We start from the raw sequence: 24032 nt of genomic DNA on the forward strand, positions 1-24032 counted from the left end.
TTCACTCATTCGGCCTGTTTTGCAGCAGAGTGAGTGAGGCTGCAGATCTAATCGTGCCCAGTGAATCCTCTGGACTTCCCCATTCCTCCTCCAGAGCCAGGCACTGCCTACTGCTGCTGTTACCTCTGCCGCCCAGATCCAGAGGTCCCCTTCCAGGCCTAGGGAGGGGAAGAGAAAACGCTTCATTACTTGCTTTTTCCCTTGGAGGAGCTAAAGCTCTCTTTGGTAGCCTGCTGGCTCCCTTACATGCTAGGTTTACATATGACATCGTCAATTTCCTGATGTGACAAATGTTTCTGAAGCTGGAGCTCTATATGTTCACTGTCTATTAAACATTCAGAAGATACCTACAGATCTGTAATTGCATCAGTACCTTGGAGGTTGTGGCTGCCCCACGACGGTGCCCTGTAAAAACTGTCACAAGATAACGATACTGCGCAAAGGGGTCGTTATCCTCCAACACTGTGATCTTCACCTGGAAAGAGAGACAACACCACCAGGAGAATTCTATGAATGGTAAAATAGTAACAGTGCCTGGAGCAGGGCTTTCTCCAGGCTCCTGGATGGGAAATGTGACACAGTGCCATCTTGTGGACACTGAATATACCTAGCAGGAAGCGTGGAGGCAAGAGGACTAGGTAGGGCTGTTAGAAAATTTTCCGTCAAAATTGTTTTTTGATACAAAACTAGGTTTATGATGATATTAAATTTTTTTTTTTTAAAAAAGTCCACTTTCCATGGGAAATTTTGATTTTTGATGTTGAAAAGCTGAATGTTCGAAAGCTGAAATATACTGGCCAAACCCCCAAATTTTTCAGTATTCAAATTTCTGCAGAAAGCCAAAATTTTCCATGAAATATTTAGACAAAAACTGTTTTGTTTTTGTCAATATTTTCCATAGGACTCCCCCTCCATTTTTTGGCTATGTCTAGAAGTAGGCTAGAGAGAGACATAGAAATGAACAGCATTTGGGGACACCCTGAGTGATAAACTCAGTCTTGTATTATATTCTTGATGTAAAAGTTTAATGAAAACAAACCACTAAAACTTTAGACTCCCTCCTTCTTCATGTATACTGTCGGGAACACACTGAAGATGACAGAGAAAGACATTACACAAAAATTACACAATCCAATGCTAGCTCTTTAATCACTCCTGGATCACAATCCCTTTAGGGAGAATTAGTGGCATCAGCTCCAAAGGGAGCTGACTGCTCACTCTGTCCTAAGTGACTGCATTAATGTGACCACAGCAGAGCAGGCCAGACAGAGGGGAAATACTTCCTATCACATTATCTATTAGCACAATGCTTACTTTGGCATCATCCTGAATGTCTTTCCTTCTAGCCCAAATAGCCACCAGCACATACACAAGAAAGATACAGCCCACAGTTGTCACTACCACGGGGTTGTCCACAAATGTGCCAAAAAGCTCCGCTGTTTTGCTGACATCAATGGTGTTGGGCGTGACAAAGAAGGTGCTGCCAAAGAAGGTCAGGTGGTTGCAGAGACACTGGGTGCTGCTGGGGGTTGTTTTTGGACCTACCTGAAAGCCAAAGAATGATTATGTTCAAACATTCTCAACTTTTGGCTTCAAAGTACAGCTTACTTACCTACCAAGCTAAAAAAACAGGAAAGCTAGCTGAGCTAGGTGTGAAGCATTGTTATGTGTAAGCAGATCCTACAAAATCCAGTAGAGGACAGCGATTCTAAGACCTAAGCAGAAGTGGGTATTATAGTACTAAACATAATCCATTCAAAATGCTTCAACCACTTCTCACTTAGAAGCACATCCTAGAGAAAACGTGTCTAAGTTCCCCTTTATATTGGACTAACCTGAGCTTCATGACCTTCTCCCATCCCAAATTGGTCTTGTTTCATGGTGCTATCAAGAGTTCAAAGAAACATGTTCACTCGTTTTAACAAATGTTATTGTTATCTAGGCTGGCTTTGAAATGTATTGAGGAAAGATCCATGACAACATTCTTCTGCTTCTCTCTACTTACATGGCACCCGTAGCTATTCCAGTTGCCCCGTAGCTCATCCCAGAACACACACTGTGATACAAAGGAAGTGACAGCTATGGTTAGATCACGGTTGGTTGTAGAATCCATTTCCATGTCTTGTTCCATCATGAGATAGTAAGTCCCTTCTCCGAAAATGAGTTCTTCTGGGCTAAGAACCCATGTGTTTGACTTATCTTGAACAGAAATATTTAGTTGCAGGCTATGTAAGAAAGCATTTGTTTCAGCAATATACAGATATATTGTATACATGCCAATAAATCAATTAAATAGAATAACAGAACAGTTATCAGAACAACTATCAGTATAGGTTTTTATTCTGGTTAATTTATTAGGTTAATTATTCAAAGCACCTGTTCTTTGCTTCTGTTTGTGCATAGTGTTTACTAGAGATGGCCTGAACCAGGACACAGGTTGGAACTCTTTCAGTCTTTGAGGAGGTTCATTGCCATTTACACATCCAAACTTCTGAGCTTGAGCTCATCTCTACAATTTATATTTGTTCTTATCTGTCAAAAATGTGGATGACAGCACTATATGTGAGAATTAAGGCCCAGATCCACAACGGTGTTTACGATCCTAATTTCCATTTGAATTAGTGGAAGTTAGGAGCTTAAGTACCTCTGTGGATCTGGGCCTAAGAGCTCATATTGAGTGTGCTAAGCTTCTATTGGAAAGTGTGAGTTAAGGGTGCTCATGTAGTTTGCAGATGAGCCTAGAGTGCCCAGAATCAAATGTCCCTGGTAAATGATCTTACCTCCAGTGTTTTTCTTAAGGGGCAGATGAGCTTTCATATCATAGTTAGTCTCATTTGGATGGTAGCCATATCCCAAGTACAGTATTAGTGGAATATCCTGTTCAGTTTCCAGATGGATCACTAGAGATGTATTTTCTGAGGTGACATTGACTTGGAGAGCACTAACATTGCCCAGATTCAACAGGCTCCTGTCTTCCTGAGGTGCTGAAAGTCTTGGCAGTATTATCTATATTTGAACACAGAGATTCATTCCTAAAAATGTATGACAGTGCCTGGATCCTATTACATAGTAACACGATGTGGCTACATGCTAAGATCAAAGCACATTTTATGGGATTTATTTCTAAAAACCGTTTAATTTCTTCTTTCAAAACATACTGTAGGGAAAGCATTCCCAAGCAAATCCATCCTGGTGGACAGCTATCGTAAATAAGACTTCCCTATTGCATGCCTGCTCAAATGCAATTTGCTTGATACTTAGAACAAGCTTCTGAAAAGTCCATATCAACTCTACACTGGTTCATTTCAAAGCTCTTTTTGCTGAGTGCATACATGGGTTAGGGAGGAATGTGGGCAGGCTTGAAGTACATTTGCAAGTGTTCCATATGTGAGTTTTTAGGAAATGAATGGCATGGTACTCATCAAAACGATTCCAGACTGTGTCTTCCAGATGAGTAACAATACAGATACCTGCTAAATCTAAAGAGTTGAGATTATGGTCATCCTGAAACACAAACTGATATGTAAATGCATTGTTGAATGATTTAGGCATTAGTTTAATGATTTTACACATGGGCTAGGAGGCTAGGAAATAGTAATATGGGATGATAGAATCAAAGAAATGTAGGGCTGGAAGGGGCCTTAAGAGGTCATTAAGTCCATTGCCCTACTCCGAGGCAGGATTATGATGGTTTTATTATTTAGACATCACAGTGTGTTTCAGGCTGACCATAGCCAGCAGCCATCTTCCTTAGCCAGTAGGATTCTCATGTTTCTCCTTGTTCATCCACATGATGAAGGAGAAGGAAAGGCTGAATCACTTGTACAAGTAAGATGCACTTTAGGGTCCCACACATAGACCTCATGAAAGAGATGCTTATTGTGTTCACCCTGCAAACCACATGTAGTCCTTCCTAGCATGTGCATACACCATGCTCTCTCTTTGTTGTTGGCAGTAAACACAACATTACCATTTCTCTACTGAGCTTGCTACTTGGAGAATGATGATGATGATAACACAAGTGACATTTATAGAGCACGTGCCACCCAAGGATCTAATTAGACTCCAGTTCACACTGAGAGAGAGGATTGGATTTACCTCAATGTTTTCAGTAAGGTCATTAACTGGTATGACCAATCCATCCACACTGGTAAGACTTAGGCCTCCCACGGTTCCACTGATCTCAAAACTGGTGTCACTTAAGGAAAAGGGATTCACTGAAAAGCTCACCATCTACAAGGAGACATGAATCACAAGCAGCATTTGAGTTGTACAAGATACTTTATTATAGTCACAATTTTTAGATTTCCATGTAGATTGGAGATGAAGTCAGAACCAAACCCAAGAGCCAAACAACCCTGGACTTCAGGGAAGTTGAGATCCAGATCCAAGTTTGAAGCTGGCCCATATCTCAATAATGGACGAATCCCAGACCTTACATGGTGGGAAAGTTTGGATTGTGATCTGCATATTAATATTGCAGCTCAGACCCACCTCTAATGTATCTCTAGCATGCAGCAATCACTTTCCATTCATATGTAATCCTCTTCATGGGTCATTTAGATCAGTGGCTCTCAACCTTTCCAGACTATTGTACCCCTTTCAGGAGTCTGATTTGTCTTGCATACCCACAAGTTTTACCTCACTTAAAAACTACTTGCTCACAAAATGAGACATAAAAATACAAATGTGTGACAGCACGCTATTACTGAAAAATTGCTTACTTTCTCATTTTTACCATATAAATTTTAAAATGTCAATTTGAATATAAATGTACTTACATTTCAGTGTATAGTATATAGAGCAGTATAAACAAGTCATTTTCTGTATGAAATTTTAGTTTGTACTGACTTCGCTAGTGCTTTTTATGTAGCCTGTTGTAAAACTAGCCAAATATCTAGATGAGTTGATGTACACCCTAGAAGACCTCTGCGTTTCCCCAGGGGTATGTGTACTCCTGGTTGAGAACCATTGATTTAGATATCTGGGGCCAAATTCAGTCACACCAGTGTTAATCCAGAGTTATTCCATCAAAGTCAAATTGCTGTGCCTCTCCTGAAATTACTGGAGTTGACAACATATATAAATCTACTGCCTGGGGTGCATATCAGAGTATGTTAGAGTTATGAGTACAGAGATGCAGGGGGAAAAAGGAGGGACATCCAAAGCCTGTGAAGATAATGGGAATGTTTCCACTGATGTAAGTAAGTTTGGGGTCATGACGTAACAGAGCTGAAATAGAGAGGGGGAATTGGTAGGAGACACTTAGCCTGCAGCAGTATATAGGATTTCACCAGGCTGACTGTTTTGAATCAGCCTGGGAGACCCTTAGAAAGAGGAATATAAAAATATCATAACAACACAAAAATGTACTAGGGAATAGCTTGTGTCCTAGATCGGACAATGGAAGACACCCAACTGGCAGGAAACCTGGGCCCTTATTGTCCCCTATAAGATCTGAGTAGCTCCAACTGACTCATATGCCGCTTGGAGAAAGCAGTGTTTCAGGCTTGCTGGTTAAATAATGGTATAGACACTGTGATCAGCTGACTCCTCGTGACAGTGAATGCAACCAAATGGTGAATGGGTTAGAGTTATCAATTGAGTCCATTGCTGTGGGCAGCCAAGAGAGCAGTGAATCAGGCAGGGGCTGTGATGGGAGGTGCCTTTCCAGTAAGCTCCCAGTTCCCTTCAACTATCTGCACCAAATCCCATGCAATAAGAAAATGGAAAAGGCTACTCTAGCCTGATAAATTCCAAGTGAATTTGCTGACATAATTGGAAGGCCAAGAACCAGGACACCACATGTGCCAGTGTGATCAGTGTGAAAGGAGAAAAGGCTCCAAACTCATCAGAGCAAGAGAATTAATGAGTTCATCGAATACATCAAGTCAGAGTAACAGTCACTTACCCTTATATCCACAGTCTCATCACTGTCTCCTGACACACTGAGAGAGGAGGCAGAGGGGAGAGTAAAGCTGGCCGAGCTAGAATTGGAGATGTTAATGGATGTGCTGTCCATACTGTCTGTTTGTAACCTGTCCAGAATTGGGGTCAGATGCAAGCAGAGAAAATAAGAACAGATGGAGACAAAGACAGAGAAGTATTAATAGCCCAGTGCAGGGTTGCTAAGCATAGTTGATGTTACATCCAGAAAGGCTTCCTGGCTGAGTGAGTGTAACTGTGCTGGAGAACCATTTCTAACTCCAGTGGCAAATACTTCAGGACTTGTCTCTGCTTGCTGTAATGCTCTGCATGCCACTGGTAATGAATGATTTAAAGGGCATGATTTTTTAAAAATGTCCACCTGCCATTGCGCACTTAATTTGGGCTTGCAGTTATACTCATATTGTGAATTGGGAGAGAACTGCATCTAAATATCCATTTACATGAGCAAATACTTGATTTCTATGCACTATTGTTGCATCTGCACAAATTAGATGAGCAATTGAATGTCAAGTGTGATCTGCATAGTTGAAAATCATGCTCTAAGTAAACAGATTTGGGGATGATTTTATGACCTGAGAACTCACATTTTCTTCTGCCCAAACCTGTGACAATTTTTTACCTACAGCAGCATCAGCAAGAAAGAAAAATTAGCCTTTTACAACAAGTGTTTTCCACATACCTACAAATTTAAGTGGGTGATGCTTGACCTATGTAATCCCAGAGAATCGTTCTCTGGCTACAGATCATATATGAGAATTTTCAGTCTAGTCTTACTGAAATTAGTTGGAGTTAAAACTGTTTTTACAATGGATAACCAGTTACAACATCACAGCACCTATGGATTTGTTACCACCTGTATAATATTTGGTTGGGTGACTCCATTTAATGAGAAAATGATAGATATTTTCCTTGAGAATGATTGGAGATTGTCAGGTGTGTAGACGCACAGGCCATAACTGAAATGTGCTGACTGTTACCTGTTTATGTACATTGCAACAGAGGGAGCGATCAGTACCATTGGTTCATCATCTGGCAGCTTCCCAATCAGGAGTGTGCTTTGCAGGTTTTCAACTGTGTCCAACAGCTGGTGTGAGACCAAACTCTGGAAAGGACAAGGGTGTCTCCTGATATGCACTTGTTATTTGAAAAGGGCAGGGAACGCATTCTTTGCATTAATTTCCATTTGTGATCTGTCTGAATTTATAACCATACTTCCCTAATTCCAATTTTCAGTGTTTCTTTTTAAGGCAGCAGACTGGGTAATAATCTTGGTAACCTCTGATAAAGTTATTATAAACAATAAAATGACTCTAAGAAATAATTAACAAGCCTTAGTGTCTGCTGAGAAATTGGAAAAGTACTGTTTGTGAATGAAAGAGTGAAGTATCAGGTGCTCAGATACCAAAGTGATGGAATAGTGCAAAATGATAGATAGATTAGATGTTTTAAAGGTCAGTCTATTATGAAAGCATGCAAAGGGTATCTTGGTGTAGTCCATATCCATAATTCTCATGAGAGCAATGCATACAGTGAATAAATTAAATATTATAATAGTAATTATAATCTTATAATGTACTACTCTATCCAAAGATCTCAAAGCACCACAAACTTTATGGCTGTGATTCAGAAGAAGTTACTTATGCCAAAGTATGTGAATAGTTCCTTTTGTACATGACTTCAAGGGGAGTATTCTGTGCTTAATGCACATGCTTATATACCTTGTTGAATCAGGGCCCTATTGCTTACCCTTCACACCACCTTGGGCCTGGGGAGTATTATCATCCCTAATTTACAAATGGAAAAACTGCAGCATAGAGAGTTTAAGTGAAATTGTCTGGAGATCACACAGTGACCAGTAGACCAGTGTCAGAGCTGGGATTAGAATGTAGATCTTTTGACTGCTAAGCCTGTGCTGTAGCCGCTAGCCAACTCTACCCCTTAAGCTGGTCATCAGATCACTTTGTCTGTCTCCCTTCTGTCAAAATTAGTATCTTCAGCCTCCCATTAATGTATTAATGTTCTATACTGAATACCCTGTGCTGTCCCTATAAAGTATTCATATCCTCACCTCTCAGATTAGATTAATATCACACCCTACTCACAGTGATGGAATTAAAATGCTTGTTCCCCATAAGAAGCATACAAATAATAATAAAAATAATTAGAAATAATTCACGTAGAAGTATGAAAAACCCATACCACATAAATCTGAATAGAAAATCAGGTGGAAGCTTTTCAGAAGGTTCAAGTAAGGTAATTGATTTCAGTTTAGTCCCTTGATGAAATCAGTGGAGCTAAAGCCTCAGAGGTGCTGAGCACATGTAACTTCCTCAGGATTTGGTTCAGTAGGGAAGGATAGAATCAGAGATGGAAAAATCCTATTACAGTAGGTGATCTAATTTATCCACAAAGGGAAGTATAACTCCTTACAGTATATTCTGTAATATACTACTCTGGCCAGTCTGTTTTCATATATCTCAAGTAATGTTTTAAGAGGCTGCTATCACTTCCCTTAAGGGACTATTCCATAGTCTAACAGATCTCACCATCCTATTTACCTTGATGTTCAGCCTAACCCCTTTGCACCGAGTAGCTCCCCAGTGCACTCTAAGCAATGCCACTTTCAAACATGTCCAAGTCAGAAGGGCTTTTTTTATCTTCTACACCAGGCAAACACACACGCACTGTACATTAGAAACTGAACCACGTGAAAACAACCTGTCCAGCCTCTGACGATGAAGCATCCTCCGTCCCATTTTGTATGGAAGCTGTGAGCACATTGCTCACTGCGTTGAACAGGTAGCCAGCTGCGTCCTTTCGCTTCTGATAATCCTCACTGTCGTCTGTGCTTACAGTGAGTAAGAACTCACTGACATCTTTGAGAGAGTTACTGGCTTCCACCTGAACAGGAGATATGGGGAAATGGTTGTGTGTGTGTATTAAAAATAATACGCATTAAAATAAGCCACCGTTCTCGCTATATGGTCCCTTACAGCAGTGTTTCCCAAACTAGGGACGCCGCTTGTTCAGGGAAAGCCCCTGGTGGGTCGGGCCAGTTAGTTTACTTGCCGCGTCCAGAGGTTCAGCCGATCGCAGCTCCCAGTGGCCGTGGTTCGCTGTGCCCGGCCAATGGGGGCTGCGGGAAGCGGTGCGGGCCAAGGGACGTATTGGCCGCCGCTTCCCGCAGCCCCCATTGGCCGGGCACAGCGAACCGCAGCCAGTGGGAGCCACGATCGGCCGAACCTGCGGACGCGGCAGGTAAACAAACCGGCCCGACCCACCAGGGGCTTTCCCTGAACAAGCGGCATCCCAAGTTTGGGAAACACTGCCTTACAACATGAATAGTCCAATGGGGCTGTTTGCAGAGAAAGGTATTTTTACTGTTATTATGTATTTGTATTGCCATCATTATGTATTTGTATTACCGTCATGCCTAAGCCCTGGTCATGGACATCGACCCCACTGTGCTAGGTGCTGTACAAACACAGAACAATCAGGTGTTCCCTGCCCCACACAGTTTACAACCTAAGTAATGGCTCAGTGTGAGAGAGCATATCACAACCTGACCCAATGGCAGTGTCTAGTCACAGGAGCACACGTGAGTGTCACAAGATGGGTTCTGGTGGTACTTGCATTCAGCGAGGAGGAAGAAGAGTTGTAAACTTCAGCCCTGAGGTCAGGGTGAAGAGAAACGGGCTACAAGGGAAAAGGCCCAGGGAACAGCAGCAGCAAACTGAAGGAAGCCGTACAGGGCTGCTCTGAGTAAGATCCCTGGGCGAGCACACATAATAATGGGCAGGCCTGGGTCCCCTCCACTGGCCCTCCAGCAAAGTGGCCTAAGACCCAAGAAGGGGACAAGGCTATGCTGGGAAACCCAAGTGCAAGGCAGGATTTAAAGGGGCCCTGAGACAGGGTTGAAGACACTGGTGAGGGCAGACAGTGTGTTGAACTCTTTGCTACCATAAGGGGTCCATTCACTGTTGGACTGTGACTTGGCTGGAGGGCTGAGCCATTGAAGACCCACCCAGTGAGGTGAACAACCTACAGGGGGTGCCAGGAGCACGGGAGAAAAGGGATTGCAGTATCCCACCCAGGTGACAGGAGGCACCCACGAGAGATGAGTGTCCCTGTCACGGTACCCAAGAAATGCTACTATATTGTTAAATGTATGTAGTTAACGTATTTCAATTTTTTTCTCCATGAAAACTATCAGTTTATCAACAAATATTACCTCTCTCCATGCCCTGTGCTCCATGCTGAAGATAGAAGGGTGTTGTGCATTCCCATTTATGCCTAAGTATAGACACTGAGTATTTTGTGATCATGAAACCAAGGTAATAATTACCCGGGCAGGAGCCTGGCCCAGAGTGGTCAAGGGGCTGTGCAAATTTTACTACACAGTGCAGCTGCTGCCTATCCCTCAGATCTGCTACCCCAGCAACTTCAATCTTAAGCTTCTGCTCATGAATCTGACTGAACTACATTGTCTTGACTACGGTTCCTGGCCACTGCTGAAATACTCCATCATCATTTGCTGGCTGCATTTGAAACAATCTCAGAAATCAGGAGAAACTGCTTTTTTATTGCTTGTGTGCTGTGAATAAATTGTGTGCTGGGAAAACACAGCCTGCAAAAAAGAATTATTCTGTCCCTTCCCCATTGACTCACTTCCCTAACAGCACAGCACAAAAAACACTGGGATGAAAATTGAAACAAACAGTACCATCCACTGACTATATAATGACAGGTTTCAGAGTAGCAGCCGTGTTAGTCTGTATTCGCAGAAAGAAAGGGAGTACTTGTGGCACCTTAGAGACTAACAAATTTATTTGAGCATAAGCTTTCGTGAGCTACAGCTACAGCATGCATCCGATGAATTGAGCTGTAGGTCACGAAAGCTTATGCTCAGATAAATTTGTTTGACTATATAATGTTGTTCAAGTAACATTCAGGGATTCCTAGCATTTATGGTAAAGCTGAACAGCTATGCCCAGGTACTGCTGCTGTGAAGCTCCTCTGGTGGAAAGTTGCTTGTAACATGTAGTTCAGTGAGAGCATGTACATGACAGTGAGGCAAATGCCAGGAAGTTACAAGCATGAAGTCAAATGGATTTTGGAATAACTCAGCTTTGCACATTTATAGCAATACCTTTCATCCTAGGATCTCAAAGTGTCTTATAGGCATGAATGAATTACCCCACCTGTGAAACATTATTATACCTATTTTATAGCTTGGTCACTAAGTTTAACCCAAATGGCCATTCACTGTTGGTGAGGTAGTGGCAGAGCAGGAATAGAACCCAGGAGTCCTGATTCCCTGTCTCCCACTCTAGACAATACTGTCTCCTGATATGATCCCTGGTCTCTGAAACATTAAATAAAGAACAGGCTACTGCAAGTAGTGATGCTCTCCCAGGGCCAGGGGCCAGGAGGTGTGGTTCAGTGGGTGAAGATGTGTATCAAAGCTCTGCTTACCTGTGCTGAGGAAGAGAGCTCTTCACTCCTGTAAGTGGTTTCTTTCAGTACCTCTGACATCTTAAGAGCAGTTTGTATTGATGTTACATTAACAGCAGACAGAGTTGTCAGCATCAGCTCTCTCAGCTTGGGATGAAAGGAGATAATTAGAGACAGGAACAAAGATGTTAATTAAGACTGTAAATGTAAATAGTGCTGGATATTGACAGTCTAGTTTGCTATAGATCTAATGGCAGAAACAAGCTCCCCAGGATGGATAATTCAAGCTAGTATTAGCTCTACTTACAAATTGCCACTTTCTGTAGCTATTGACTGTATAATCACAGGGATATTTTGTCACTCTGAGACACAGGGGATTTACGCATATAACATCCATTAACAGTAATGAAAGCAACTTGTGTGAATTCCTACCCGTTGGGATGAATGTATAGGCCTTAGTGTACAAATACCACCTCCACTGAAAGCAGAATTGCAGACGATTGGTTCAGAAGAACAACGAATCATAGCTGATGAATTCAGGATATGTTGTACTTCTCTAGCCTCTTTCCCCTCTGAGGAGCTCAAGGCAGTGGAAACATTTAATTGAGCCTCAAACCACACCTGAATGGAGCCTTATCCCACTGCTGCGAGGTGTGTAACACAAACAGGCAAACAGGTCCAGTGTGGTTGTGTTTTGCTGCCCAAGACCACACAAATAGTGGCCAAGCTGAGAATAGGATGCAGGAGTCCTGACTCCCAGTGCCCTGCTCCAGCCATACTCTCATCCTTGAGACATCCCCACTACATTTAACATGAATGATGTTTTTCGCGTGCAGTTTACTTAGGGATTGCAGAAGCAAGGCAGATGTTGGGACTCTATTACCTCAGCCCAGGGGGAGAGGATTTGGAGAATCACAGAGGGAATGCTCTTATTTCTAAGGGGCCTGGGGTAGGGAAGGGAAGAGATTTCACCCCTTTTGAGCATCCCCCACTGGCTGCTGGTGGGCCAGTGCCCTAGCTTTAGTAGGGACTGGCTGCCCGCAGTCAGTCTCTGGGTAAGTGCAATGCCATGAGCAGCACTCAGGGAGGTGGTGCTGGGGTAGCCAAGAGGGAGAATGTTGATATGGAAGGGATGAAAAGTCAATGACTCAAAAGGGCCAGTGGTGAGAAATGAACAGCTGCTTCTTGTTAGCTGAAACCTATGGCAAATGCTGGCCCAAATCCTGAGAGATACTGAGAACCTACAACTCCCATTGACTTCGGAAGGAGGTATGTAAGCCCTTGGTGCTACTCAAGAAATGGTCCAGGGTCTTTACAGAAAATGGAAAATGCATCATTGTAGTGTAAGAAAATAAACCAGCTGGCTGACCTCCCTTCGGGTGTCGGTCTGCAGAGATGTATTAAAGGTGTCTCCCTGGCTCTCCTGATTAAGGACTGAAGACACTGACTTATACAGCTGGAACAGGGACATGCTGTTGTTTCCTTCTTTTAGGATAGCATTTGCTTTCTCAGCCAGAGTGGCCTGCAGGGTCTGGTTCCCAGTGTTCATATCTTCACGTCGAACCTGATGATGCAATTAGACATGCTCAGAGCATTGTTACTGCTGCCTGCTGGTATTATTACCCTTTCACAACCTCCATTATCATCCTAACGATGTTCATAATGAGAGCTGATCAAGAAACTGAGTTTGTTCCATCTTTTTTCAGGGATCTTTTTTTTCCAATGAAATTTTCCAACCGTCTTTAGAACCACCCAGGAAAAAGAAAACAACATTTGCAGAAGCATTTGTTTAAAAAAAATCTCTGTTTTCATCTGAAAAAATGTTTTGATCAAAAGTTTCCAACTCTTAACTTACAAAACAGTTACAGTATCTTCTAGAGGTGCCTCTGGTTTGGTCCACCTGACTGACTGAAGAAAGATACTGATAGGTAGTAGTATCCTTCATGTTAGAGAAGAGAGAGAGCGGGCCTAATTCACCTCTGCAGTACTTCAGTCTGACTCCAGTATGATGCCATTGTAATCAGCGTAGTGATGAGTGACTCCATTGAGTAACACTGATGAAGCAATGGTGCACATTCTTTTAATAAGTATGAAGATTTATTTTTGGGCCCCCTGGAGACAGGTTCCAGTATTTCTCTGGTTTTTTTAACTCCAAGACTAACTAAACGTAGCCTGTGCTGTTCACTGTCTCCCTAAATTCTGGCCTGAACAAACTGTGATGGAAGAAACTGCTGGCTGCACATGGGATTCTACAAGGAAGCTTGTCTAGTCCTCCTTGGTCAGAAGGATGGTGGCTGTGGATCGCAGGAGAGTAATGGGTATAAAATGGGGAGAGGAAGCTCTGGAAGGTGGCCCAACCCTCAGAATCACAGGTTTAGCTTTCGGCAGTCAGAAGCCTAGAAGGGAAAAGATTTTTCCATGTACCTTGACAGTAGCATCAGTCTGAACCGTGTCACCAAACTTATTGCTGACAGTAATTGTAATGTGTAAAACAAAGTTATTTTCCTCTTCTCCAAGAGGAAGATAAACCGACAGGAGTTCAGGATGTGGGCCACAGTTCAGGAGGGAACCTGAAAGAGGAAAGACAGCGTTACCCATCATACACTTCAAACCCTACTGAGCAGCTCAGCATCCTCCAAAGAGGCACTCAGCACCGCACAGGATTGGGCCTGTAGTTATCACCATGGAATCATGTCTCTTTGCTTTGATTTGCTAAATTAAAATAGCTCCTCTGAGGAAAAATAGATAATGACCCTTAAATTCAGATTCCTTGCCTAAGGTGATTCCACAGTCCTTAAAGGGATTCTTTAAAAATCTCCTGCAGTTTCTAAAGGGAAACTATTGTAACTATTGTAAGGTCATGGCCCTCTTATACATATATGCCCTGTTTGTACATGTTTTTTCTTTCTGCTGTCATAGGGCCAGGTTGAGCAAGGGCTGCATCTTACTCCACAAGTTTAAAGTGAACAAGGGGCTATGTGCAGAACAAGGGGCTACTCTGTCTGAGTTGAGGGTATGAGAATCTGGCCAGTTATTATCTGGCCAGCAGTGGAAGTGGGTTACGCCTTTGCTCTTGTTAGTGATGGAAGTACAAGGCTGGGTGCACACACAGGGAAGCTGCCAGTCAAACAAACCAGCCCCAGAACTTACCTGATTTCAGGTAGAAGCAGTACGTGAGCAGACTGCTGTGTGCAGGGGGGCAGGAGTCCTCCGAGCAGGCAGTACTGCAGGAGATTGTGAAGCTGGTGCACACCGATCCCTCCTCTGGGGATATAGCACAGACTGGGACCACTGGTGAGGGCACCATGCTGACAACATAGGTTTCATCGCCATATTCATGCTGAGTCATTGCTGGAAAGTTCAGAGGGAAAACATCAGTGATCATCTGATGACTTTCACCAGCACTGAGCATCATACACTAGTAATGATGCAGTTTGTTCAGGCTCTGGGAATGGCATGTTGTCTAACCAGAGCTGAGATACCTTTATAGGCTAATCTATAGCATAGACAGCACTATACAAACACAGATTTATTTCCCTTGTAAAGAGAAGCTGGATTATAAAATTGAATATTCATCATAGAGCTATTTCCAGATGTGTCTAAATCAGATGATTAACATAATCTTGGATTAGGGTTGTTGAATCAGGGCTTGTCTTTTCGAACACTTTGTGGCAAGCTAGAGTGTAAATCTACCCCACACTAGCCTGCCATGCACTAAGTGTCTGTAACGACCCTGTGGCTGGGCACTACTCTTCTTTGAAATGGGAGTAGGCTAAAGTGCACTAGGGTACTTTTAGCACATGGCAACAGGGTCCACATAGACCCCTGATGCACAGCATGCCATTGTGGGGTAGATTTCCCCCTCCTGCTGCATTTTGCCACAAACTAAGTGTTCATATAGACAAGCCTTCACTCACCTCAAATTACTGCTATACAGGTGACAAAAGGGTTAAAGTGGCCTGAGAGGCCAATTAACCTACCAGGCTGCACCTGAAGGCACCCCCTAGCTTGAAGTGGTTTCCATCATATACAGAGATTACAGTTTGGTTCAATGGTTCTCAGCATCCCCACTATACAAATTGTTCCAGCATCCCTGCCTGAAGGGAGATCTGGCCTAATTGGAGGTCAAACACAGCTAGGGTTGCTGAGTCTTCATAAAGGAAGAAACAAAGGTCTGCCAGAGGAGGGGCCAGGGAGGAATGGTAGCTGAGAGCTTTCTGTTGAGGGCTGAGAGAAGCCTGGGTGGCTGAGCCCTGAGCTGGAAGTCTGACTGGAAATAGGGGCTGATCAGGGACTGCAGCTTGCCTGAAACCATGGGTGGAGGGAGAGTGCGACCTGACCACCTTCAGTGGTAACAGTCAAATCCAGGACCTGGGGCTGGTGTTGGGATGGTTTGAAAAGAAGAAGGTAACCAGCCGAGCCCAGCTGGGCTGAAGACTCAGTTGTTTTGCTGCATTCTGGTGGACGTTAAATGAAGTACTCTGAGGCCCTGAGAAGGGTTGGACTCTGTTACCTGGCTTGGCAGGAAGGCCAGAACACACCAATGGCTGAAATCAGCCATAGAAGGCACGGGACAAACTGAGGCACAACTATTGCAATACCACATATAGCCACTAGGGACGTGTTTCAGTAGCAGCTTTGCCATACCTCTACTCTATGCTTTTGTGTGTGTGTGTGTGTGAGTATCATACTATACATCATATTCTGGCAAAATTAAGAAAAGGGTCACTGTAAACATTGCACTCAGTGTATCAAATTATTTAACAGTATATTTGTCCTTTACAATGTTTCTTCTCCTACTATGTACGAGTAGGAGGAAAAGGCCTGGGTAGGGACTGTCGAATCGTGGAAGTCAACGAATGGCTACGCAGGTGGTGTCGGAGAGAAGGCTTTGGATTCTTTGACCATGGGATGGTGTTCCAAGAAGGAGTGCTAGGCAGAAACGGGCTCCACCTAACGAAGAGAGGGAAGAGCATCTTCGCAAGCAGGCTGGCTAACCTAGTGAGGGAGGGCTTTAAACTAGGTTCACCGGGGGAAGGAGACCAAAGCCCTGAGGTAAGTGGGGAAGTGGGATACCGGGAGGAGGCACGAGCAGGAGCGCGTGAGAGGGGAGGGCTCCTGCCTCATACTGAGAAAGAGGGGCGATCAGCAGGTTACCTCAAGTGCCTATATACAAATGCATGAAGCCTGGGAAACAAGCAGGGAGAACTGGAAGTCCTGGCACAGTCAAGGAATTATGATGTGATTGGAATAACAGAGACTTGGTGGGATAACTCACATGACTGGAGTACTGTCATGGATGGATATAAGCTGTTCAGGAAGGGCAGAAAAGGTGGGGGAGTTGCACTGTATGTAAGGGAGCAGTATGACTGCTCAGAGCTCAAGTATGAAACTGCAGAAAAACCTGAGAGTCTCTGGATTAAGTTTAGAACTGTGAGCAACAAGGGTGATGTCGTGGTGGGAGTCTACTATAGACCACCAGACCGGGGGGATGAGGTGAACTAGGCTTTCTTCCGGCAACTTGCAGAAGTTACTAGATCGCAGGCCCTGGTTCTCATGGGAGACTTCAGTCACCCTGATATCTGCTGGGAGAGCAATACAGCGGTGCACAGGCAATCCAGGAAGTTTTTGGAAAATGTAGGGGACAATTTCCTGGTGCAAGTGCTGGAGGAACCAACTAGGGGCAGAGCTCTTCTTGACCTGCTGCTCACAAACTGGGAAGAATTAGTAGGGGAAGCAAAAGTGGATGGGAACCTAGGAGGCAGTGACCATGAGATGGTCGAGTTCAGGATCCTGACACGGAAGAAAGGAGAGCAGCAGAATATGGACCCTGGACTTCAGAAAAGCAGATTTTGACAACCTCAGGGAACTAATGGGCAGGATCCCCTGGGAGAATAACATGAGGGGGAAAGGAGTCCAGGAGAGCTGGCTGTATTTTAAAGAATCCTTATTGAGGTTACAGGGACAAACCATCCTGATGTGTAGAAAGAATAGTAAATATGGCAGGCGACCAGCTTGGCTTAACAGCGAAATCCTTGCTGATCTTAAACACAAAAAAGAAGCTTACAAGAAGTGGAAGATTGGACAAATGACCAGGGAAGAGTATAAAAATATTGCTCAGGCATGCAGGAGTGAAATCAGGAAGGCCAAATCACACCTGGAGGTGCAGCTAGCAAGAGATGTTAAGAGTAACAAGAAGGGTTTCTTCAGGTATGTTAGCAACAAGAAGAAAGTCAAAGAAAGTGTGGGCCCCTTACTGAATGAGGGAGGCAACCTAGTGACAGAGGATGTAGAAAAAGCTAATGTACTCAATGCTTTTTTTGCCTCTGTCTTCATGAACAAGGTCAGCTCCCAGACTGCTGCACTGGGCAGCACAGCATGGGGAGGAGGTGACCAGCCCTCTGTGAAGAAAGAAGTGGTTCGGGACTATTTAGAAAAGCTGGATGAGCACAAGTCCCTGGGGCCGGATGCGCTGCATCCAAGAGTGCTAAAGGAGTTGGCGGATGTGATTGTAGAGCCATTGGCCAATATCTTTGAAAACTCATGGCGATCGGGGGAGGTCCTGGACAACTGGAAAAACGCTAATGTAGTGCCCAACTTTAAAAAAGGGAAGAAGGAGGATCCTGGGAACTACAGGCCAGTCAGCCTCACCTCAGTCCCTGGAAAAATCATGGAGCAGGTCCTCAAGGAATCAATTCTGAAGCACTTAGAGGAGAGAAAAGTGATCAGGAACAGTCAGCATGGATTCACCAAGGGCAAGTCATGCCTGACTAAGCTAATTGCCTTCTATGACGAGATAACTGGCTCTGTGGATGAGGGGAAAGCAGTGGACGTGTTGTTCCTTGACTTTATCAAAGCTTTTGACACAGTCTCCCACAGTATTCTTGCCAGTAAGTTAAAGAAGTATGGGCTGGATGAATGGACGATAAGGTGGATAGAAAGCTGGCTAGATTGTCGGGCTCAATGGGTAGTGATCAATGGCTCCATGTCTAGTTGGCAGCCGGTATCAAATGGAGTGCCCCAAGGGTCGGTCCTCGGGCAGTTTTGTTCAATATCTTCATTAATTATCTGGAGGATGGTGTGGATTGCACCCTCAGCAAGTTTGCAGATGACACTAAACTTGGAGGAGAGGTAGATACGCAGGAGGGTAGGGATAGGATACAGAGGGACCTAGACAAATGAGAGGATTGAGCCAAAAGAAATCTGATGAGGTTCAACAAGGACAAGTGCAGAGTCCTGCACTTAGGACAGAAGAATCCCATGAACCGCTACAGATTAGGGACCGAATGGCTAGGCAGCACTTCTGGAGAAAAGGACCGAGGGGTTACAGTGGAGGAGAAGCTGGATATGAGTCAACAGTGTGCAGTTGTTGCCAAGAAGGCCAATGGCATTTTGGGATGTATAAGTAGGGGCATTGCCAGCAGATCGAGGGACGTGATCGTTCCCCTCTATTCGACATTGGTGAGGCCTCATCTGGAGTACTGTGTCCCGTTTTGGGCCCCACACTACAAGAAGGATGTGCAAAAATTGGAAAGAATCCAGTGGAGGGCAACAAAAATGATTAGCGGGCTGGAACACATGACTTATGAGGAGAGGCTGAGGGAACTGGGATTGTTTAGTCTGTGGAAGAGAAGAATGAGGGGGGATTTGATAGCTGCTTTCAACTACCTGAAAGGGAGTTCCAAAGAGGATGGATCTAGACTGTTCTCAGTGGTAGCAGATGACAGAATGAGGAGTAATGGTCTCAAGGTGCAGTGGAGGAGGTTTAGGTTGGATATTAGGAAAAACTTTTTCACTAGGAGGGTGGTGAAACACTGGAATGCGTTACCTAGGGAGGTGGTGGAATCTCCTTCCTTAGAAGTTTTTACGGTCAGGCTTGACAAAGCCCTGGCTGGGATGATTTAGTTGGGGATTGGTCCTGCTTTGAGCAGAGGGTTGGACTAGATGACCTCCTGAGGTCCCTTCCAACCCTGATATTCTATGATTCTATGATTCTATGATGTCTCCAGATTGAAAGAGATTGTATCTTGGTGGAGTTTTCGAAACTCTGGCTTTCCCCACCTGTTACTTTAATCCGAAATGCTTCTCCGTGTGTTTGCAGAAAGGAGCTGTTCAATACCAATGTAGATCTGTTGCTCTGAAGCAAAGTCAAGGAGCTCTGTCGGAAACCCTTCAGACTGCAGACTGAAGGGAGGGAGGGAGGCTGGAAAACCCAACAGGAAAATTAACAAAGCAGAAGAGGCTGTTTACTGCAATTTCCATCCAGAGAGTTCGGTGTGCTACATTGTTTATAGACCCAGTCCTGAAGCCTTTATTCAAAAAACGTACCTGTTGACATCAGAAGGAGATTTTCCCAACTATGATACATGGGAGTATGGTGCACTGATAGTGACAAAGAATGAATGATATTTGGTGAAACGTTCATCCACCTGAATATACATGATAAGGCTGGAAATCAGTCTGAAAAATGCATGTGCAACTGTGTGCCTGCTTTTACACATGCAGTTATCATGATTATCTCTACTGGCAGCAAATGCCTTAAAGGTACCTAGGGAGACATCCCCTCCCCTACCTCAAAGGGCTTTCTTTCAATCTGGGTGTTTATTTTTTGTGGGTGCAGCATTCCTGACCAACCCACTCATCTCACCTTTGACTGGAATGTGTTGTCTAAATACCAGTTATACTGTACGGCCTGGGAGCCTTCCTGCACAGTGGCACTCAAAGCAACTTCTGTAGTGACATTCACTAGCTTGCAGTTTGTCTCACACCTAAAAGGAAGGCAAGACAATAGTTATGCACCAACAGATGACAGTAATCCCAGCTAAAAGCCCACCCTATTTTTTCCGTCTTTTGGACGGAATCTGCCGAACTCATGGGTTATGAGGCAGGTGGTACACAGAAGTCACAAACAGCAACATTTTCAAAAACTCCCAAGTGACTTTGAAGCCTATGTCCTGTTTTCAAAAGGAACAGAGGTACTGAGGATGTGTCTACACTAGGGCTGTCAATTCATCACAGTTAACTCACGCAATTAACTCCAAAAAATTAATCGTGATCTAAAAAATTAATCACAATTAATCGCACTTATAACAATAGAATACCAGCTGAAATGTATTTAATATTTTTGGATGTTTTTCTACATTTTCAATATTGATTTCAATTACAACACAGAATAGAAAGTGCACACTGCTCACTTTATATTATTATTTTGATTACAAATATTTGCACTGTAAAAATGATAAACAAAAGAAGTCATATTTTTCAATTCACCTCAAACAAGTACTGAAGTGCAATCTTTTTATCATGAAAGTGTAACTTACAAATGTAGATTTTTTTTAGTTACATAACTGCACTCAAAAACAAAACAGTGTAAAACTTCAGAGCCTACAAGTCCACTCAGTTCTACATCTTATTCTGCCAATTGCTAAGACAAACAAGTTTATTTACATTGACAAGAGATACTGCTGCCTGCTTCTTATTTACAATGTCACCTGAAAGTGAGGACAGGCGTTCGCATGGCACTTTTGTAGCCGGCATTGGAAGATATTTACATGCCAGATATGCTAAACATTCGTATGCCCCTTCCATGCTTTGGCCGCCATTCCAGAGGACATGCTTCCATGCTGATGATGCTCGTTAAAAAAATTATGCGTCAATTAAATTTGTGACTGAACTCCTTGTGGGGAGAATTGTATGTCTCCTGCTCTGTTTTACCCGCATTCTGCATATGTTTCATGGTATAGCAGTCTGGGATGATGACCCAGCACATGTTCGTTTTAAGAACAAAAAGAAAAGGAGGACTTGTGGCACCTTAGAGACTAACAGATTTATTTGAGCATAAGCTTTCGTGAGCTAGAGCTCACTTAACACTTTCACAGCAGATTTGACAAAACGTAAAGAAGGTACCAATGTGAGATTTCTAAAAATACCTACAGCACTCGACCCAAGGTTTAAGAAATCTGAAGTGCCGTCCAAAATCTGAGAGGGAAAGGTGTGGAACATGCTTTTAGACGTCTTAAAAGAGCAACATTCTGATGCGGAAACTTCAGAACTCAAATCACCAAAAAAGAAAATGAACCTTCTGCTGGTGGCATCTGACTCAGATGATGAAAATGAACCCATCATCAACATGGACGCATGTCCTCTGGAACGGTGGTTGAAGTATGAAGGGATATACAAAGTGAGCACTGTACACTTTGTATTCTAGGTTGTAATTGAAATTAATATATTTGAAAATGTAGTAAACATCCAAAAATATTTAAAATAAATGGTATTCTATTGTTGTTTAACAGTGCGATTAATCGCGATTAATTTTTTTAATCGCTTGACAGCCCTAGTTTACACTACACATGCTACAGTGGCACAGCTGTAGTGTAGACACTTGCTACAGTGACAGAAGAGGGTTTTCTGTTGTTGTACTAAATCCACCCCCTGAAGAGGTGGTCACTAGGTCAATGAAAGAATTCTTCCCTCAACCTAGCAGTGTCTACACTGGGGCTTTTGTTGGCTTAAATTCACACCTCTGACCAATGTAGCTCAGTCGACCTAAGTTTTAGGTGTCGACCAAGCTTTAGAAGACTAAGGGCAAGTCTACAGAACAAAATTACATCAACCTAAGTTACAACGATACACAGCCCCTGCAGTAACTGAATTGGTTTTATATGTCCACACTATGCTCCTGGTGTCAGCGGTGCACGTCCTCACCAGGAGCGCTTGCACCAATTTAACTGCTAGTGTGTGGCATTGTGGGACGGTTTCTGAAAGGCAGCAACAGTCTATGTAAACAATGCAGTGTCTACACTGTCACTGTGTTGACCTAACTACATCGACCTAAGTGCTATGCCTCTTGCAGAGGTGGAGTTATTAAGTCGGTGTAGTGGGCGAGTTACATCGGTGGGAGCTGCATTTTAGTGTAGATGCTAACAGTGAGGTCGACATAAAGCAGATTACATTAACCTAAGTCTGTAGTATAGACCAGGCCTAAGTCTCATGAAACTTGGGCTCCTAAGGGCCATATTTGCAAAGGTATTTAGGTGCGTAAAGATGCAGATAGACCCCTCGGTGCTTTTGAAAATCAGCACATTACTCTCATTGATTTCAATGGTTGCAAGAGGAAATGTAGCAATAATAATGGGGAATAAGTACTACGGTTCCAAGGCAGACCTGATTTCTGGGCGCAGTTCTTGTCTGGCAGTCACGTACAGACATTGCTCGTCCTGCTTCTCTTCTTTTCCATGGTTTCTGACTATCACTTGCAGGGTCACCGCTGAGTTTGGTGGGGGCAGGCAGGAAGGCGGGATCTGTGCCATGCGCTGGTCAGTGGGGATTACTTGCTGCTGCACACATTCCTGCCACCCAGGCCAGCAAGCCCCTGCACAAACATTTCCTTTTTAATGTTGGTAATAATATCTGGCTCTTCTGTAGCGATTTTCAGCCGTAGATCTCAAAATGCCTCACAAGGGAGGCAAGCTTCTTTATCCCTATTTCACAGATGGGGAAATTGAGGCACAAAGAGGTAAAGTGACTTAACCAGAGTGGCCCACCTGCCCAGTGGCAGAGGAAAGAACCCAGATCTCCTGAATAAATCTTGATGCTTTTTCATTGCTGCAGAAAAACAGAAGCCTCCCCCAGCTTCAGAGGCAGCAGGCCTGCTTCTCCTCAGTGTAAAAAGGGGATATCATACTCTGGCAGCACTGACATCCTCTGCTGTCAGGTGTTGGAACTCTGCTGGGATCTGCCAATTAATTTTTGCGGGTTCATAAGACTCTGAATATGGGTCAGGTGGAAGTAGATCCACGGCTGAGGAGGCTCAGGGCTGGGGATACACATCTTGAAAGATGGAGCTCGAGGAGCAGCCATCCCTAGGGAGAAGATTAGACCGGGGTCCATCTAGTAGTATTGTGGAATTAGCATGAAGGTTTATATTTTGACTGTACAATGAGCATGTAGCTTTTGTTTAAAGCCAGGTGGGTTCTATACCCTCTTACAGTCGGACTGGCACAGCACATCCAGTATGATGGTGAGTTTACCATTAGGCAGCTAGCTAATGGGAGGAAAAAGTCAAAACATGCACTGCACATACCACATGCCCAGGTGAAGGTAGAATTATCATTGTCATCTGGCCAGTCAAGGGTAACTGTTGTGAATGGATCCACATGGCGACTAGGTTTAATGTATATTTTATTTTTCCTTTTGTCATCCTAAACAAGAAGTGAAAGTACCAATTAGAGCAGCAATGTGTGTGAACAGCTGTCTAACCTTTCATTATTTTATAATGAATAAGAAAAAGGGATATGCAGTATGCTATTAGCAGAGAGAGCCAGGGCTAAAAAATTAGGCCCCAATCAGCTTAAATAATGGTTTGTCCATGATCATACAGAAAGTCTATAGGAGATCTGAGACTAGAACCCAGATGTCACAACTTCTAGTCTTGTGCTTGTAACCACCAGACAATCCTTCCTCTTACAATAGGTCACACATGAATAATGATGTGGTTTTTCTTTTTCTCAGCGTTCTGACACATAATGGCTCTAGTCATAAAGACGAGTAATGTCTCCTGTTCTTCTGACATAGTTTCTGTTTTGAGTGAAGTCTGTTTTTAAGGGACACTGTTGTCTTGAAAATCATGT

The 24032-nt window shown here is 43.6% G+C and overlaps 1 protein-coding gene across 1 annotated transcript in view; it reads right to left on the bottom strand.

The window, feature by feature from the left end:
- The window catches only part of PKD1L2 (polycystin 1 like 2), a 70271-nt gene that overhangs the window by 23169 nt on the left and 23070 nt on the right, over positions 1-24032 (bottom strand). Inside the window, exons 10-25 of the mRNA XM_043526467.1 lie at positions 23486-23603; positions 22567-22774; positions 20051-20171; positions 19465-19606; positions 14554-14754; positions 13828-13973; positions 12773-12967; positions 11425-11550; positions 8665-8850; positions 6927-7051; positions 5912-6038; positions 4099-4233; positions 2781-3006; positions 2006-2199; positions 1315-1545; positions 374-475 (exon numbers count right to left, since the gene is read on the bottom strand). Of these exons, the coding sequence (XP_043382402.1) occupies positions 374-475; positions 1315-1545; positions 2006-2199; positions 2781-3006; positions 4099-4233; positions 5912-6038; positions 6927-7051; positions 8665-8850; positions 11425-11550; positions 12773-12967; positions 13828-13973; positions 14554-14754; positions 19465-19606; positions 20051-20171; positions 22567-22774; positions 23486-23603 (2583 nt within the window). The remainder of the gene's footprint in view (positions 1-373; positions 476-1314; positions 1546-2005; positions 2200-2780; positions 3007-4098; positions 4234-5911; positions 6039-6926; positions 7052-8664; positions 8851-11424; positions 11551-12772; positions 12968-13827; positions 13974-14553; positions 14755-19464; positions 19607-20050; positions 20172-22566; positions 22775-23485; positions 23604-24032) is intronic.

Source organism: Chelonia mydas, chromosome 12, assembly GCF_015237465.2.
Source record: "Chelonia mydas isolate rCheMyd1 chromosome 12, rCheMyd1.pri.v2, whole genome shotgun sequence".
Taxonomy (NCBI): domain Eukaryota; kingdom Metazoa; phylum Chordata; order Testudines; family Cheloniidae; genus Chelonia; species Chelonia mydas.